We start from the raw sequence: 19,697 nt of genomic DNA, 5'->3' as shown, positions 1-19,697 counted from the left end.
GGAGTATACAGAAGTAAATGTACTCACAAGTGGCAGACTTTTTATTAAAATTATCTTTAGAAAATAATTTCCCTTTGACCCAAACAATATAGTTTGAACTCTTAAGAGCCATCCACACTCTACTGCTAACTTCTGGTTTTCACCACCCTGTTCAAAAAGTAGCAATTGACCTTATTACTCAAACAGATCTCATTCAGCTTCTTGAATCAAACATTCACCTTTCTTGGGACATAAAAGTGTGTCAGCCTATCCCTAGAAACACATTTTCAAGTGAATAAATATAGTAATGATCTATTACGGGCAGAACATTAACCAAAAAAAGACTTGTCAATACTTTAAAATCAGCTGAGAAAATACTTGCAATTAAGTTCCAACTGTAATCAAGGTGATAGTCACAAGAAAGTAAGATGGGAGTCAAGTCTAAGAAACAGCCTGTAAAGTAGGGTCGTGCCATTAACAAAAAAAATTAGGCACATAATGCCCTTTCAAGATACTGAAGGGTCAACATTATTGATATTTTCAACAGAGAAATCACAAGAGCAACAAAAATTGCTCATTTGCCTTTCTTTTAGGCAAAAGTAAAAGCTGCTGGGTCATCCTTCACTCCATCATCCTTATACTTACTAGTATTTCGTGCTCCTTGCCCTGTGGTTTTATCAACACTCTCCAGCTCTGTCACTCTGTTCTGAAGGGACTCCACGCTGCTCTTCATGCTGTCAGCCTCTTCCCAGTTCTGTCGGAAGGGACGGATTTCTTTGTCCAGTTCTTTCAATTTCTCTGCTTGACTGTCAATCACTCGCTTTATGAAGAAACAGTAAATTAGAATCAAAAGAAAAGACAACTACCATGAAAAGCTCAAAAGAATGAAAGTTATACGAGGTTATGTATGGACGACAAAAGTCACTTACACAGGTTGTAGCCATGTTGGTCTAAGGACATAGGCAAGCAAGGTTCTTTGGGTAGATGCAAGATCTTTTATTAGACCAACTAAATAGTTGGAAAAAAGTTCTTTGCAAGCTGTTGGGTAAAAGCTTGCAAATAACATTTTTCCAACTATTTAGTTGGTCTAATAAAAGATCTTGCATCTATCCAGAGAACCGTGACTTACTTGCACTCACACTCACTTGTGGGTCAAGCATTATAAAATAAACCAAAATAAACCTTGGTCTATAATCTAGAAGAACAGGATTAAAATAAGAACTCAACTTTTACTATTGGTTCTGCCATACTGAGCAGCTGTACAGATTTGGTAAGTCACTTAACCTCTCAGGTTTTCACAACTTGTGAAATGGAGATAACAACTTCACAAGAAGTAAGCCTCAATGTTTGTACACTGCTTTAGAAACCAAACACATGATGGAAGTGCTAAGAATTCTTATGAGAGCACTGTAAGGATCTCCAAAGAAAAAATCATTTTAAGAAAAAAGCAAATTTCTTTATTTTGGCCCCTGGCTACAGACGCTCATTTTAACTTAAGTGTAATATGCAAGGATATTAGAGGCCTCACAAAGAAAGTCTGTCAAGTTTGATTTGGGCGAGAGCTTCACAAGTGCTTTAAGCTTAGGTGCCCAAGGCCTGTTATGTCAGAACTCATGCTCCTACTCCCTTAGGCTCTTTGAAAATCCCACCCTTTCTTCCTAAATGTAAAGAGTCCAGGCATCCTGAAGGTGCCCACTGGTTCAACGACTTTTTTCTTAAGTTATGCTTAAGAAATGCAAAAAAGTATTCTATGCCTCGGTAGGTACTTCATCTGATTCTTAATACCTTGGTAAATAGGTTAATGGAAAAAACTGGGAAAGAAATAAACTTAGTGAATGCTGGCTTGCATCCATAGATGCTTCTCGAGCAAATCCCAGGACATCATTCTCCCCTTACACTCAGCCTTGGTGAGGCCGCAGCTGGAGTACTGCATCCAGTTTTGCACTACACAATTCAAAAAGGATGTGGAGAAGCTTAAGAGAGTCCAGAGAAGAGACACACGCATGATCAGAGGTCAGGAAAACAGACCTTACGACAACAGGCTGAGAGCCATGGGGCTCGTCAGCCTGGAAAAGCGCAGGCTCAGGGGTGAGCTGATGGCCACCTATAAGTTTATCAGGGGTGACCACCAGTATCTGGGGGAACGTTTGTTCACCAGAGCACCCCAAGGGATGACTAGGTTGAATGGTTATAAACTACTGCAAGACCATTTCAGGCTGGACATAAGGAAGAATTTCTTTACTGTTCAAGCCCCCAAGGTCTGGAACAGCCTGCCATCGGAGGTGGTTCAAGCACCTACATTGAACACCTTCCAGAGTAAATGGGATGCTTATCTTGCTGGGATCTTATGACCCCAGCTGACTTCCTGCCCTGTGGGCGGGGGGCTGGACTCAATGATCTCCCGAGGTCCCTTCCAGCCCTAATGTCTATAAAATCTCTACTACATGGATTTAAATCCAGTGCAAGAATAGCAAAATAGTTTATACTGGGCAAGCTAAATTTAAAGCACCAGGAATTTTAGCCAGAACCCCATATTTAATCAGCAAGTTTAATTGACAGCAAAAGTATCTGAGACAAGAAACTACTCTTGCTACCAGCTACAGTTCAAATTTCCATAGTGACTTTCCAGTTTATCAGCTCCAGCAAATTTAAAAATATATTTTTTCACTTCTAAAAAAAAATTTCATTTAGGAAGATGACAAAAAAAAAAAATGACCAAGTTGGCTCAATTTAATTTTTGTTTGCTTTCTAGATAACTCCATCATTAATTCAATATTCTTTATAGGAAAAACCCTTCCACCTCAGATTGCCTTCACTCCTCCTTTAGGATTTGTTTTTAATTATTCACTTTTGTTACAGACTGCAAATCTGTAAAGATTAAGCAAAGTTTCTAAGTTCGACAGCCTGCTAACAGAACTATCACATTTTATAAGTGTGGGTTTTTTTCCTGCTCCAAGTTTTCTAGAATAACCTTTTTTTTTTTTTTTTTTTAAACCAATGCTTCAAAACAGGCATGCATCAACCTTGAAATTATGATTCTGTGAAGCAAAGCTATGTCCTAAATCAAGAATGCATGCACTGTGATCGCATCAAACAGACTGATATTAGGGTGCCTGGGGATGCTAATCACAAACCACAAATACCCAGCTTTATTTCATCCTCTGTTCTAGGATGAAGGTAGTACGGGAGTAAAGTAGGGACCAGTCATCAGCAATGAGTGTAAAAAGGAGCACAAGCCAGATAGCTTGCATTCATTTTATAAGAACAACCAATAGGCTGTGGCCAGGAGTTTGCAGACTGAGAGATGTAAAGGGTACCTAGGTCCCCTGCACACATGCAGGTAAAAGCACCATGGGATCTAAGGCACAATTCACACAATCACACCTCCTGACATGCTGCACGTTCATGGCAGGAGGTACGATTGTGGGATCCCATTAAGCCTTATTGCCAGTGCAGGGGGAGCCTGATCCCAAGCTCTCCCTGCACCAGCAAAAACCAAGCTCCCACAGCTGGGAAACACATGCACCCTGATGGAGGGGCTTCCAGCTGTGGGGGTACCTCTAACATACCCAGGGCTGGACATTTTCCTTGACCCAGGAGTGCATGAAACCCCCAGGGCCCAGAGGATCATTTCAGCAATGATCCCTTAGCCCAGTGGTGCGGGGAACCACCAGGGCCAGAGGATTCTTAGGGCTGGGGGAGGAGGTGAAACCCCCAGACCCGGGGGACCATGGCTGCCATGATCTTTAGGGCTTGGGGGCACAGAAAACCCCTAGACCCTAGGGATTGCAGCTGCCACGATTCCTAGGGCTCAGGGGTTCCATACTGGACATGGTGCACTCCTGCTGCTGGAAGCCTGGTCAGTTGATGGGGCTCCTAGCCACAGGGGAGACCCACCTACACATGCAAACTAAAGGTCTATAGAAACCAGTTATAAAGTTAGTACACTTGTTGAGGTCTAACATTACAGCTAGCTGGAGCTTTTTAATGTGTGATGACTACTTTGCACAAATAGCTGGTCTCCAGGTAACTGCACAATTAACCAGTTAATTGCACAATACCTGTAAGATGTAGAGGGGGCCATAGAAGCGTCCCCTTTTTATACTTGCACACACTATCATTTGCAGGACCTATCTTTTTGTTAGTGTTTGTACAGTGACCTGTGGCAGGCAGCCTCAATCTCTGACCGACGCCAGTTGGCAGTAAACGTTATATCAACCAACAGGCAAAACAAAGAGCAACTGTCAGATGAATTAAGTGCCAAAAGAGCAAAAATACCAAAAAGCTACAAGCAAGGGTTTTTTCCTAGAAGAAAGGGGACAAAATGGAAGAACTTTTTAATATTGCTCTTTAGAAGCAACTTTTTTCCCCTTACTAAGCTATTTTTAATACCCTATTCTTGCCCAAAATATGCTCAGGTTTAAAAAAAGAACTACAGCTTTGTTTGTTGTCAGACAGTGGATTATATTTTATCTCCCAAAATTGTTCCTGAGAATACCAGACACAAGGAGTCATCAGCAATCAGTCTATATTCCACTAAAAAAGGCACTGGGATCTATATATTTTTCATTTACAGGGAGGCAGAGGCATCTCACACTGGGAAATACTGACATACTAAATCTGAATTTAATGCAGCAGTGGAGAATTTTATTCTCTCTAATTACGCTATTAAAAGCACGCAGATGTCTCACATTGTACTCATAAATTTTCAAGTAGGTATCAATTTTCTTTAAGGGACTTTCTATTCCAGCAACTGACCTCTCTAGGTTATTAACCCACACAGCTATGTGTGTGCAGTAAACCATACATGTTGCTTCCAGATACTGATTTTTGTCTGGTGGTTATTGTGTTGTTGATACTCATTTGCTATGCTTTCTGTTATATTAAAAAAAACCAAACAATTATATATTATTTTTGGGCCAGCCCCATTCCTAGCTCTAAAACTAAAACATTCTCCAAAACTTTGAAAGCAGGATTCCAAAGGGTTCTTAATATTTCATAAGGATGGAAAGACATATGTTTTCAATTTATGACATCAAGAAGCAATAACTCACTTTGCCGTTATGACTAATTTTTTTCCTCTTCTAAATATGGTACTGTTGGATTGAAAGATATATAAAGAATTCCCCAACACAGGAAGGAAAGGGTAAGTCAACAGACAAGTGACTATATACCACACAAGTGGGATTTAGTGTTTCCTAAAAAGTATTACAGGAGGCAAATAACATTGATCAGTATCCCAATGAAGATTTTTCTTGTTCTCTAGCTATTTTAACACAGCCATATGGTACACAAATTTGCTCTCCACTCTAAGGGAGAAGAATTTCTCTAGGCAAAAGAAAGCTACTGTATTAGGTAGGTAAATAACTCAGTGTAGGAAAAACTTCAAGAAAAGTAGTATTTTGTTACCCAACTAGGCCTAAAGCTCTGGAGAGGCTTTAGGTCACTACCATGTACTGATAATGGAGACTTGACACCATATGTACAGCCTTCTTTCTAGGAAGAAGTAGCTGACAAATTATTTTATGCCCACCTCAGCTAGCTGATGAAACTGAACTTGAGGAAGCACTAAAAATTACCTGGGAGGCCAGGTAATTGTTCAGAAAATTAGTTTGAACCAAGAGGTCCTGGAAGCCAAGGTTCTTGTTACTGCTTAAATGCCTTTGATGATTTCATGCTCAGAATTAGGGTTGAGATTGATATTGCTAATGTGCCTTCCAGTGCAGACAACATCCATTATGATCAATGACACAGCTGTTCCCAGGCTAAGGAAGGTTGTATGGCAGCTGATAATGGAACTGTATCAGAAATTAAATCAGCATTTATAGGGCTTGGAGGCCCAAGCATTTAATGCCCAGCCAGACACAAACGATCTAGGACTATGCTGGAAGTATTTATGGCTTTGGTACAATGGCTGCTCAACACTTGGGCAAAAAGAATAGCTCACAACCGGGAATTAACTTCTTCAGCTCCTACTGAACCACAGACTGGCCAACTCAAAGGAGACCAAAGTAGGAGACCAAGTTCAAAGGATACATTTACTGAATGTTCTTACCAATTGTGATTGAGAAAGGGGCATTAGCAATTGGGAAAAAACACAGCAAAACAGTGGAATGGACACATGTGGCATAGGTATGGACAAGGAAGGAAGGAAACAATGTCCAATACCTTTCTAATTCCAAAGAATAATTCATTTGATTCTGTTAACATGGATTTAAAAATACAAACCACTTTTAAATACACTCTGGAACCACTGCCACAGTTTAGGGAAGTTTGAAAACTTACAGTAATTTATCAAAACTTCATGAAACACTGCCATACCTTTTCTGTATTTCCTTTCCTATCATTACATATTGGAGAGAGAACCACATGCAAGAAGTTACTCTTCCAAGTTAACTTACCTTATGCTAGATTTAGGGAGCAATGCCTTTACCCTGAATTGCTTCTGCAACGGTGAAATTCAACATTGCAGGTGTTGCAGCCAAAGTTTAGAACACAATTGTACCAAATTCTAAAAGCTACGCAAGGGAAGGCTGGGTCACTTGGAAAGGAGGTGCCAGGAAACAGTTCTGAAGGATATGGTGCTGCTGTTCCAAGTAAGTATTCTTCTCAAGTCAGCAAGGGTTCTAGCAGGGGAGTGTGGGAGGACAGTGCTGCTAGTCATGACCCCCCCCCCCGCCAGGGAAAACAAACCTAATGCCAGTTGCATTCTAGTCTGTATGTTTACATTCTGCCTAAAACACCTACATTTATTTGGCAATGTTGATTCAATATGGTGTTTCTACATGCAGCCTTCTTAAAATGAATATAAACAATTGTTCTGTACTGTTGAAACAGCTCTCCTACAGGTGGATGCGTCAGAACAATGCTTAAAAGAATGGTATTGTAACAGTTTGGAAAGATATTATTGGGGATGAAAGGTGCTTCAGAGAGATTTTCTCTGAAAGGTTCAGGGACAAGAATGCTGAATATGTTGGAGAAAAAAAAATATTCAAATGTACTGCAGAGAACCCATGCTGACCTGCTGAATTTTACCCATGTTGAAAACCTTCCCAAATACCAATAAGGAAACACAGAATGAGTACAGAACAATTTAATGAGTTTTGGCAATAGATTTTTCCTCCAGTGTAGCAGTGGTTGGTCAAGCAGATTTTTTGTTTTCTGGAGCAGCAAAAAATAATTATAGGCTTAGGATTAAAGGTGTATTTTAGCTTTGAACTTTCTTCTTTAAAATGCAGAATTGCAGGCATCATGGTCTTATGGTGGGTTAGTCCATTTTAATATTTTAATGAAAATTAGTTAATAACCATCCAAGACATTTCCATATGAAAAACCAGATACTAAGCAAAACAAAATGCTTTACTTCAAAATTTTATAATGTTGTGAATGCCTCCATTTGAATGAAACTGACATTAATAACAAAAAAAAAAAATCTTATTTGGCAAGTGTAAAGGTACAGAAGTGATTGTCATCTTTGTTTTAATGGGGGGAGTAAATTTCTTACCTGTAAATGAAGTATTTTAGATTCATTATTCCGCAGCATTTCCTTCTGTCTTTCAATTTCTATTTCAAAGCTACAAATCTGATTATGTAAAGTTTGTATACTCTTGTTCTTTTCCAAACTTTCATTCTGGAGCATGGCCACCTGGAAAAAATGTTACAATTACTCCCGCCAGAGTTTATGAAAAATATCTGAAACTTCATTTTCTTAAACTACCTTAGAGAAGTCCCACGAGCCCAGAAGTGAGATCCTAGCAACATCCCTCTCCATACCTGTAACATATCTATCACATTGCAAGAAAATGTGAAAGTTCTAATACCCATTTTTCCATTCCCATTCCCATGTGTTGTACTTAGCCTAGGTAATTGAGAAAATGGTATACAAGAGCAGCAATTAACCTTAATTCTAAACACAGTGGCTTTTTTACTTGGTTGCTGTTTAGCCGGTTAGCTTCCAAGATTCAACTCACTAACTTAAGTGTGGCATATAGTTCAAGAGCAGCCTATTTAGTTTCCAAGTGCTGACAGGAGGGATAGAACTGCAAAGAGGAATGCCAGAGAAAGGGAGCATTGAAAGGCCTAGGTAGGAAAGACAGAAATTAGTGAAAACTGCTCCTCCATGTATGCTCTAATTAAAAAGAATTTAACAAGGCAATTGCATGGGATTGAAATGGCCTCATACTAAGAAAGGTTGTCAAAGCAGCTCAGTTGATATAACTGCAGATGAAGTCTGTGCATTCTAGAAAATCTAAAAGACTACCAGCCCCCCAATGTGTGATGCACTGAACATCAATCACTATTTTCTCCCTCTCTGGACCCATCTTTTTATCATTACACATCAGTGACTGTTTTTAATTTAAAAATACCAATCATGCTATTACAGTATTACATGCAACCTCTATTTGGAGCCATGAAGATAGACTCAGCATTCCCATCACTGTATATAACAGTGCAAGCAATCTTTATACATATCACATTTTACACAATTTCTTCCTAGCAAAACTTATGCATTAACTATGTGATATTTGGCAAGACTCTAGAAAGAGCCCAACTGATCTAAGTCTCTCACCTCTTACATGGACAAGACCCTACTTTTGACCAATTAAAAGTGATAATTGATAATTTGCGCTAATTATTCTACATCACATTCAAACAATAAAAAGGCACCCAAAGCAACCTTTACATGCCAAGATAAAGCTTGTTTTCCGTCTCCCCCAAAATGAAACAATAGTTGCTGAAGACCCAAACAGGTTGACGATGCTCAATGGGGCAAGAGCCCAACAGAAAGACATAGATATTGAAACAACACCTATATAACTGTATAGACAAGGGCCTTAAAAACGAGCTGGTGGAAATAACACAATGTTCTTTTCCCCCCCGCCCCTTGCATTATAGAGAGAGCTGTGCCTGTCACTGAAACAATGCATGCCTGATGTACTGGAGATAATTTTGAAGTACAGAGTTAGCCTGACAGTCTCCTAGTTCTACTCTTGCCTCCCACATATATCAGTTCTGCCAAGTAGCTACTCTTAACATGTGTATCAATCTTTTCTTTAACGAATTGGAGTTTTTTACTTAATTGTGACGTTTACATTCCTTCTTTCCTTTTTTCCCCTCTTGCTATTTCCTGATCAGGACCTGATCACAAGCCAACCTTGCTCTGAGTTGTTGATGTTAGTGTCCTGTGTTTGTGGACATTGCAGTCAGTGGGGCCTGTCTTGTGCTGAGATTTTCCACCAAGTTTACAAAATACAAAAGAGGGCTACATGCTGTAATCCCCGATCAGACAAAACTCTCATTGATAACACACCACTCAATCTGAAAACAACAGGCACAAGGCAAGGACCCTAATAAAATAAATATACAAGATTATAATTTTATTTGGTGTACTCATTTTAAATTTAACTAAACTAGTTTTCCAATTAGGACAAAAGACTACCTGTATTTTGCATAATGTACCTCAATTCAAGAGTCCATGAAAAAAAGCACGTTAAGTCATATTTCAAATATTCAAGTGCAATCTTTTTAGCTGTTTTCCAATAGTACTAATTGTAATTGTTATTTTACCATTTGAAAATTATCACAAACCAAATTAAGAGTGAAAAATTATTTGGGTGCTTGTACATGAGCACAGAGGCTCCAGGATGCTGATACACAAGATGCTGCAGCACTTTAATTAATGTTGCTTTTGGAGTGGCTCTAATTAAAGCACAGTCCCATTCTCCCCACCTTCCCTCCACCCCTCCCAAAGCACATGTAAAAAGCATAGGTGACTGGTAAGGGGGGGGCACAGGGGGACATGTGCCTCCTCTGACAGGGCCATCCCTGCTGCTGCCGCCACTGCTGGCAGCTTCTGCAGGTGCTCGCCAGCCCTGTCCCCGCCACCAACGCCACTGCCAGCTTCTGCAGGTGCCCCCCCCCAAGACTCGGGAGGTACCAGTCACCCATGTGTAAAAATGCCCTTTCATCCCAGACAGAACAGACATTTACCTGTTTAACTCATGTCAATTACTTTTGTTTTGAAACATACATGGTAGGTTTCAGGAGATAAGACCAAGCCATGAAAGTTTGGATTGAGTCACAGTTGCCAAAACCCCAAATTCCAAATGTTCAGATTCAGGTGCTTAGTCTGGCCCAGCAGGAAGATGCTCTCAAAATCATGATTTAAAAAAAAAAAAAAATTAACTCTCCAACCTCAAAATAACCTTCAGCTTAAATATTAAGACTGGGACTCTTCAGTCTGTTTTCTGTAATGTAATAAATTAATACAGACCTAATCTGAAGACTTAGTTTTCACAACCTTTGAGTGCTGTATTATAGACCCAAAGTGATGGGGGGAGAATTAACTTCTCTTTTTCCCTTCTATACAAATCAACTTGAATATACAGGGTGCGTTAAGATGACACTTATTGCCCTCAATGATATCAGGATTTCTCCTACATATTTAAGTAGAAGCAACGTCTCTGCAATAATCTAATTCATAGGGCATATTTCACTTTAATGCCTAGAAAAGGATACCTACTAAGTTGCATATAATTTTATCACATCTCTCTAGAATATAATTACTGACATATGATGTCTGGTTAATTATTCTGGTAACTTGGCACTTTCCTGGGATTTCCGGTAATTCAACTCTATTATGAATTGGAAGAAGTCTACAAAGCAAAAAAGTTGAAAAGAGAGACAATGATAAGCTCTAAAACAAGGAAAACTGTACTAAGGGGTTTATTCTTTTAGCATTAAGAGAGAATTTCAGAACTGCTGAGCACCTCTCAGGATGATTTTAACTCTGCTCTTAAGCACACTAAAGAAAACTGGAAAAGAAGATGACAGGTGTTCCTTAGTTCAAACAATATGCTGTAATTTGCATCAATAGACTATTGAAAAAGGAATCAAGAATATGAAGTTGGATTCTTTAAAGCTGAAATATTTCATCTACCTACACGGTCACTATTTTATGACAATTTTTGCTAGCTTGGCATGTGAGCATAAAGAGCAGCACTGTTTGTCTACAGCGAAACTATAAGATATAATTAATAGATTTGTAAGCGAATTTTGCTGGAAGAATTCTCCCACATATTAAAAAAATATTTTCTTATTGGGTCCTGAGCTAAAACACTGGCATAATGGGGAACTTACTTTCCAGACTGTGCTCTAAGCTCCAACAAATAAACTTCTGTACAAAGACTGAAACCACAAAGTTACTTCTCTGTTTGTCAGTAGGCTACCATCTACATTGTTTTATTTTGCTGCTACACTAATATTACACCCCTGCTTGAACATACTACAATACAACTTAAAAGGGCTCCTGACTTCTCTGCTTTTAGATTTAGGGCAATTTGTTGAGAAACAAAGTATTTAATTAAGCCATCTAAAATTGTATTCACATTAAAATGCATACAGACTCTCATAAAATGGTTTAAAATATGTTGAATCTTTTAAAAAAAAATGACTGGATGCAATATCGTAAAGCCAAAGCTTCTAAAGGATCTACTCTCTAAATAAAAACAAAGGGCTTTAATTTAAATTAAACAAAGGACTTTATTAAGGTCATCTTCAGTACCTAGGTTCTCAGTAAATTCTCCCAAATTCCAAAAATACATTCTGCAAAACACAGGAGTCCCAGGGGAGCATTGCAGAGCCAACTTCAGTTAGATCCAGCACCAAGGCAGAAAGTAGAGGGCTTCAGAGTAACAGTATGTTCATTTAGTTACACTCTCTTCAAATCAAAAAAGATTGGAGAGCTTTGGATAATTAAAATTTTAAAAAATAAAGCTGGGTCATTACGTGGAGTTTTGCAGGATCTTATTTCCAGAAAAACAGAGGTTGGTGCAGCTTCCAACATTGCAGGACTTGCCTAAATCTCTTGCCTAAAAAGAGGGACTTGAAAAACTTATTGTTTGTCTGCTTGACAGCTTAAATATTAACATACCCTCTCACAACAACCAATGAAAAAAAATTATATATTTAATTGTGAAGCCAAGTTTCTTATGGCGTTCTACTACAATGAAGAGGAGAGCACACCGATTTGATTAATTTTTGAGCCTTGGGTATTTTAGCTGTATTTCCAAACAGCTATGGGGAAAAAAAAAATCTCAGAATTTAAAGAAATGAATGAAATTAAAGCGAGTAGAAGATATACCTTATTTTCTAGAGCATTACTCCACTCTTTCAATAAGTTAACATGCTGCACTGCCGAGCTGGCTTCATGTGCTTTAATTTGCTGATTTGTTCCCTGTGACAACAAAGAATTTATACATTTTAGCCACTTTTGCTTTAAAAAAAAAACCTATAAAGAAAGAATACAACAAGAACATAAAACCAGCACTATGCATGTTGGTACATGGATGCATGTTGCAAGAATGTGGAGAGAGGGAAATCTAGCTGGGAACCTATAAAAGTCAGAAATTAATTTAACAGCAAGTGTTCTATGCAACTGCTGTACATTTCCATATTGATCAACCAGTGCAACTTGATATATCAGAGGAAATAAAGCGGAAGTAATTTACACAAATGAATTGTATTTTAGAATTATCTGTATAGCCTTTAGGCTAAGGAAAGCAAAATAACACACTCAAATTGTACAATCACTAACGTCCAATTCCCCAAAGAGTAATTTAAACATATGTTGCATTTTATGGATTATTATGAAATTCCCCTTGGTGAGAATATAGTGAGAATAGTAAGGGAAATGGTTAAGTTCTCATAACGAAAAACTGCCAGCTTTGTTATATCTGTCAAAGGGGTTTGCAGAGGCTAATTTGCCATTATAAGAAATTAGCAAGATACTTCCATATCTGCTTTATGATGTTCAGATTAGCTGCCCCTGCACAATCTGCAAATGTTGTTACAAATAACCACTAGATAAATTTACAAACACACATAGATATTATATAGAGTACATAAGATGCAGACCATAATTACCTCATTCATCATTCATAATATACTGCAAGAGTTATTTTTGTAAATGTTTTGCAATGCAGATTACATTAGTTTTAATGTTAGACATGCTGCAAAGCAACTGAAAAAGTTTCAATGATCTTCAATGTATGCACTCTATATAAAATATTCAAAATATATATGTGAATATATGTACATATATGCACACATATACATACAAAAAAGAATGAATGGCATACATAAGACATAACAATGGGCAGTGCTAGATCATTGATTACTTTACACGTAAGAGCAAAATTGTTTTTTTGGTTTAAACTGTTGAATGCTTTCCTTATTTTTATGGGCAGAACATTAAGGGCCTTGTCTAGGTCACTTAGGGACAACCGGAAAGACTTCTGATTTCTGGGTTAAGAAGATCAGGCCCCAAAACTCCAGGGGGGAAAAGTTTATTTAAAAGTGTTGTTTCTTATAAACCTGATCTCTTAGGTCATCATGGATTTACGGATCTATGATGTTTTATTTGATGTAACTCCCTTTTTTCCTGTCAGCAGTTTTTTTAATTCTCCAAGATACCCCTTTACTGGAAAGCTGTCAAAAATACATTGACAGTCTCAGTAAGAAAAGTATAATAGTGCAAAATACAGCAATAATACCATTAAAACTATCCTCAAGGGATTTTTTTTAGTGCTGGGGTGACCTTTCAGATTTAAATAGCTATTCTTCTATTGAATGTGGCACTGTAGTTTGACTCTACACCTCTCTGCACACACATGTATCCGAATGCACATAAAATACACATTTAAAATGGGCCAGCCTATTTTTAAATCATATGATAGATACACAGACATGAGAAAGTATAAACAAGTTTCATTCAGGAACATAAATGAATACTTTCATAGACACTACTGACATTACTAGTCTACCATTTTGGAGAGCAAAAAGTGACATTTTCTTTTATTTCTAAGAACAAGTTAAAGTTCTTGACATAATATATTCAGATTTCACAGAGATGTATCTGGCCAACTGACATCCCCAAACACTGCTAGGGGGTGTTTTTTTAATATTATATTTAATAAATGCAAAAATGAACACCTGCTGCATAATCACTCATGCAACTAGATGAATGTTTCTTAACCAAGACTAGAAAAGTCAAAAACTTTCAAGTCAAAGTTTATTTAAGTTTTATTTATTGCAGACTTTCATCAACTGGGAACCATAATTGTTATATACTGACCTGAAAAGTGCAGCCATAACGCTTAAAACTACAGGTACTTGGGGCATTAATACATTCTGACAAATGTGCATTCAACTGCAATAGGAAAAAAATATGAGTTTTGGCAAAAACGTTTGCATGATAATGCTCAAAACATAAAGAGCACATATTATCGAATTTCTATTATCTGTGCAATTTGTAGAACATACAATATGTGTGTATATTTTCTACAATCTGACCCAGAGTCCATATACTGTATATACACACATGTAACCACACACACATGCCAGTACAATATACAGAATGACACATTTAATATACAGTGAAACTTCCAATAAAGACCATTTCAATAAGCAGTCTAACTGGGGACAAAACACTTAGAAGAAACTTAAGTGTCACTGTACGTTTTCAGCTGACTTTAATTAAAGTTATTTTTTCCGTGGGCAATTATTTTCGCTGGTCCCCTGGGTGGTCACTCAAGACCAGTTTCACTGTAGTAACATACATCTTTTCTGACTCTCATTTCGTTGGGAACAGATTGTTCAAAACATAGCATGCAATTCTCAATGCCAAAATTTAAAATTAAACTACACAACCAAGACTATACACAAATAGTGAGTGAAACAGACAAATAGTTTATAATAGGGTGCAGTTGAGTCACATTTATTATGCAGTGCACAATTAAATGTTTAAGTAGTAAAATGCCTGCATTTTGTACAGATTGAGATGTATGTTTTCTCCAATATTCTGGATTATGATGACCACAGGAGTGTCTCTCTAAAAAAAAAAGCCACAGAAGTATATACACACAGCCCTACTGACATTCAGCCATCTTTGGTATAAAGAGTAGGAGCAAGATGCAAACTGCTTAAGAACTGGAGTGAAGGGACGTTCTTGGAAAGGACATGACGACAAGCCTCATTTCTTCTGAAAAGTACCTTAGTCTATTTTCACACAGAGCAGGCAGGACCTAGGGGCCGACCTTCAGCTGACAAATACATACTCATATCAAGTTAAAAATATTTAATGTGTCATTTAAAAGACACTCCCCCAAGCAAAAGAAGCCCCAAGGTACTCAATTCATCCATCTCTACAAAACGGGCAACAATGGAATCGAAGGCTCTAACGAAACACAGGATTTTCTAAGTTTAATGTTGAGGTGATTAAAATCATCTACTTCTGATATATACCTACTTTGTTTTATCTCAGCAGGAACATGTCATTTGAAAAAAATACAAACAGCAGCAAGTCAGGAACAGCACATGTATCATAGGAGGGCTTCACTAGGGCACTAATCCTTCCACCTTCTCAATGCTAAACAGTCACAATTTCCACATATTAAGAGCTGTTGTTCTCCTACAATAAGATATTGCATTTTCTTCATTTCTATACTATAGAATTTTCCTCAAACTGTTAGGCAGGCATTTTCCTATGTCATATTATAATGGCTGTCCCTAATCATGCAATTATGCTTCAATTATAATTTCCACAACATTAGAAGCAAAATTAAACAAACAAATAACAAGATGATGATGCAGGGCAAGATGGTGGTTGGTTAAGTACCAACTCTACCAACAATTTCAGAACTCAATTCTGCCAACACTTACTATTAAGTTCAATGCTTACTAATGTAAGTTGAGCTATTGTCTTTAATGGAGAGAACAACCAAAAAGTAAGGGCGAAGTAAAGGATGTACTTATGGTCCATCCCTACTCAGAGTGGCACTGAAGTCAGGACTTGGGAACATGAAGAAGTACTGCTCTTACAGGGATCAGGGGCTAATCTCAGTAGTCAGTGTTGGCAGGATGGGCCCCCAAGGCTGGCTTTTCTGTATGTCATTATCGACAGTACCCATGTTTCAATTACAGAAGGACAATGTATATTATTATGTGCAATGCTTCTTGTACTTTTTAGACTACATGTTCCTTAGGGTAGAGATGACCTTCTATGGTTGGAAGGTGCCTAGCACACTTTGGGCAGTATCAATTATAAATCATACCATAATATTAAAAGGATTTGTGCATACATGAAGAAGAGAGTCTAACCCAGAAAATCTAATGGACTACCTATGAAAAAGGAAAGTTCACTCAGATGCTTCAAAGTAATGAATCTAAAAGCAGAAACAAGTGCTGGGGACAAATATGCTCTCCTCCATCTCAGAGGACATAAGACTAACTGTTTTTTTGTTAAGGAAGAATATGCACATGTGCAGCTGTTGTTCAGGTTCATATAAAACACAGGAATATTCACACAGAGACCGCATGGTACAAAAGAAATCTATCTGCTCAAAGTACTAACTGAAGCTTTTACACAAGTTAAATCCATTTTAGTACCTCATCACACCTGATCACAGGGTGATGCCACACTGGAAAAGACCAATGGCCCAGCCATTCGTTCTCTGAAAGCAATCAACTCTGGAGGTTTCAAGGAAAGGTTACAACTTTCTATACCACAAGCAATACTAGGAGCAAGTTTCTTCTTTGTTTTGGGGTAAACAGTTACCATCAACTGAAACATGGAGATTGATAGCTTTTGAAATTTTATCCCAGTAATATGAAATACACAAGATAATACTATTTATAAAAAGGATCCAACATTTAAGTTATATACTTAGTATTTATCCTGTGGCAGTACATTTCATAAGTTAATTATCTACTGCATACATATTTTCTTTTTGCAATTTATAATAAAGGCCTATCAAGTTCATTATAATTTGAACAGCCTTCTACATACTATTCACCATTGTGTATTGGCTTAGTTATTGTTTATGTAAAATACTGCCAAAAGGTCCAACACTTGCGTGGTATCTGAATATCGGACAGCATCTCTCCCTTCTTTCCAAGTTTAGCAGCCTTATTTTAAATATTTTTCATGGTCTGGGTCTACATGACAACTATTCTTTTAACAAATTCTCTACTCCCTTTGTCAGCTCCAGTGTTAATATATGCTACTACTGTTTGAGATTTCTTCATTTATACTGACACTTCTTCATTGAATACTGACAAAAATACTCATGACCTAACATTATCCCAACAGACTGCTCTACTGTCCTCAAAAAATGCACAGAACTCCATTTTTATGAAGAGTGAAAGCAGGGAAGATAAGATAATCATTCACAAGCCATGTGTAATAAACATAGAAAATTAGGAAATTAATTTCTGCAAGATAATTTTCCAAGAAATCATTAAAACTACTGAAGGAGTAATCACACAACTGTGTGGGAGAAAAAGCTTTTCTTTAGATCTCACATATTAATAAGGAAATGGCTTCTGGCAAAATTCTTGCAAGATCTTATTAATAACAAAGCTCAACACTGAACACTATTAAATAGACTGCTACTGAATTTTTTAGTGAGGTTCTAGGCATGACTTCTTACCTCGCTCCTCATGAGTGTCTTAACACTACATTTATGAGGACATGAAACCATGACACATGGGCAGTCTGTATCTTCATGTTTCTAAAGAGACAAAAAACTGCAATTAGCTATCCACATGTGAAATAAGCCATTCTTTGATGAGAAGACTTACCTGCCTAAAAAAGGTATCCAGCCATGCTACAATTAAAAAATAAATTACATATATAACAAACAGTAAATAATGAAACTTTGTTTCTGCAGTATTTGGAAAGAGTTGAACATAAAAGTCATGCTTTCACTGGATAAGTATTTCTCAATTGTTTGTGTTTCAGAAAATAAGGAATCTATTGTGCTTTCCTGTGCAGGAAAATCAGTTTGCCTCAAGTTGTATCATGTTCTTACTTATAACAAGAAAACATCATCATAAAATAAAAGACTTATCCCCATGAATCATTCAAGAGGATGCACATCATTAAGAGTGAGTAGAACGATCCAAGACAGCATTTTTTCCATTATCAGTACAGGGTATACAGGAAAGCTATACAGGCATTTATGCTGCTGATAATCAAAGAAACCTGCGTTCCCACATACAGTACATGCATTCTCTCTTTTAATTCTCCTCAGACTTTGGGTACTGAATTTTTGCACTCTATATCACGCTACTGCAAGAGGAGCTTTAATTGTATCAAACTGCCATGCATTTTTACATTATTTGAGCTAACAACTGATTTTTCAGCTAAGCATTCACGAGAAAAATAAATGGGAAACACTTCTGTTCAAACTGAACTGAGTTTAAATTTTAAATTTTTTCTTTTCCATTCTTCCCACCACAACAAAAACCTGAAACTTTTCATTGCATGTCAAATACACCATTCAACTCAAAGCAAAATGTTCAATTTTGAGCACTTACAGAAAGTGAAGGAAATAAAGGACTACATTTATTCATAAAACTGCCAGAGAAGGATAGGGAAATAGTGTCTCCCTTAAACACAAAACTCAATTGTCAGGCCACTTACCCAGAATATGAGAGACCTTGGTTAAAATCCCTTCTCTGAATAAGTGAGTACATATATCACCGAGACCTCTCCTGTGAGCTTTCCAGACACCACACTACAGGTGTTCTGTGGTGGCACTCTCTCAGGTCCTCCAGGTGACAGTTTCACTCTGTATAAAACAGTAGGATTCACCGAGAGAGCAAGGGAGAGAGGACTGTCTAGCCTGGTAGCTAGGGGACTCATTTGGAAGGTGATGCACTGGGGTCCAGCCATTCCCCAGTTGGTCAGTGTGTGCATAATTGCTGAGCCATGTGATAGCATCCTCAACAGCTATGTACAGTTCCTGGAGACCTCCACTGAACTTAGTAAGCAGACAGTCAATAACCATGAGACATGGTGTGCGTTTTTCCACAGCTATGGTCTGGATTGTTGTGAAGACCCCAGTGGCGGGGGCTGGCCACACACAGACCTTGCTCTGTCCAGAACTTATTCAGCAAGGCCCGCTGATGGAGTGGCAGATGAAGGCAGGTGGACAGACTGTAGGATCTGTGATAAGGAATGTTTGCTGATAATATTGACCTCCATCCCTCACACCAGAGGGTCTGCTATGCAGTCCTGGTGCGGCAGTTTAGACCATGCTGGGTGTCATGATGGTAGACGTGCAGCGGGTGGATTTAAAAGATTGTTGTGCAGAAGCAGACTTAGATTAGCACAGATCTTCTCCAGTAGTTTGCTAGCTGCAACTTCCCATCAGATATGAGGTGGAACAATGTTGCTCAGGACTGCGAGCCATGTTAGAGGGGTCAGTTGAAGGGTTCAGGATGATACACATCATCAAATGTAGCTGCACGTCAACAAGTTTGGTGTGTGATGATTTGTCCCAGACTGGTACGCGGTACTCTGCAGCAGAGTACAAGATTGCAAGAGCTGACATCCTTAGGTGCACCCCAAGGTGACTCAGCCAGTTTAAGGAGATTGAGGCACAAAGCATAACCCATCTATCCTAGGCATGATGCTAGACTGAACATTGAGGTACCATAAACGCTTGAAAAAAGACAGCAATGAGAGTTAAAATGCAACAGCCTCTGACCATTCAAGTAGATGCTCAGCTCTGAGGCAGCACTGGCACTATGTAGGTGGAAAAGGCTGGAAACTGTCTTACTGATGCTTGGCTGGAAGCACCAAATCTTGTCATAGTCAGCCAGCTTTGCAACTTCACTTTTCAGACTGTGTTCTAGCTCAGAGAAAGTCTGAG

At 38.1% G+C, this 19,697-nt stretch overlaps 1 protein-coding gene across 5 annotated transcripts in view; it reads right to left on the bottom strand.

Moving 5' to 3' along the window:
* TRAF3 (TNF receptor associated factor 3) overlaps window positions 1–19,697 on the bottom strand; it is a 91,634-nt gene that overhangs the window by 9,418 nt on the left and 62,519 nt on the right. For 4 of the 5 annotated variants that reach the window (XM_090034066.1, XM_090034069.1, XM_090034067.1 and 1 more), the window contains 5 exons: window positions 17,469–17,549; window positions 14,114–14,188; window positions 12,122–12,214; window positions 7,484–7,624; window positions 625–799 (listed from right to left, as the gene is read on the bottom strand). In XM_090034066.1, the coding sequence (XP_089890192.1) occupies window positions 625–799; window positions 7,484–7,624; window positions 12,122–12,214; window positions 14,114–14,188; window positions 17,469–17,549 (565 nt within the window). The remainder of the gene's footprint in view (window positions 1–624; window positions 800–7,483; window positions 7,625–12,121; window positions 12,215–14,113; window positions 14,189–17,468; window positions 17,550–19,697) is intronic. The other variant, XM_090034071.1, reaches the window with a different exon arrangement.

This window comes from Crocodylus siamensis, chromosome 2 (assembly GCF_052110815.1).
Source record: "Crocodylus siamensis isolate JL-2025a chromosome 2, ASM5211081v1, whole genome shotgun sequence".
In the NCBI taxonomy this organism is placed as follows: domain Eukaryota; kingdom Metazoa; phylum Chordata; order Crocodylia; family Crocodylidae; genus Crocodylus; species Crocodylus siamensis.
This window is presented reverse-complemented; position numbering and strand designations above follow the sequence as displayed.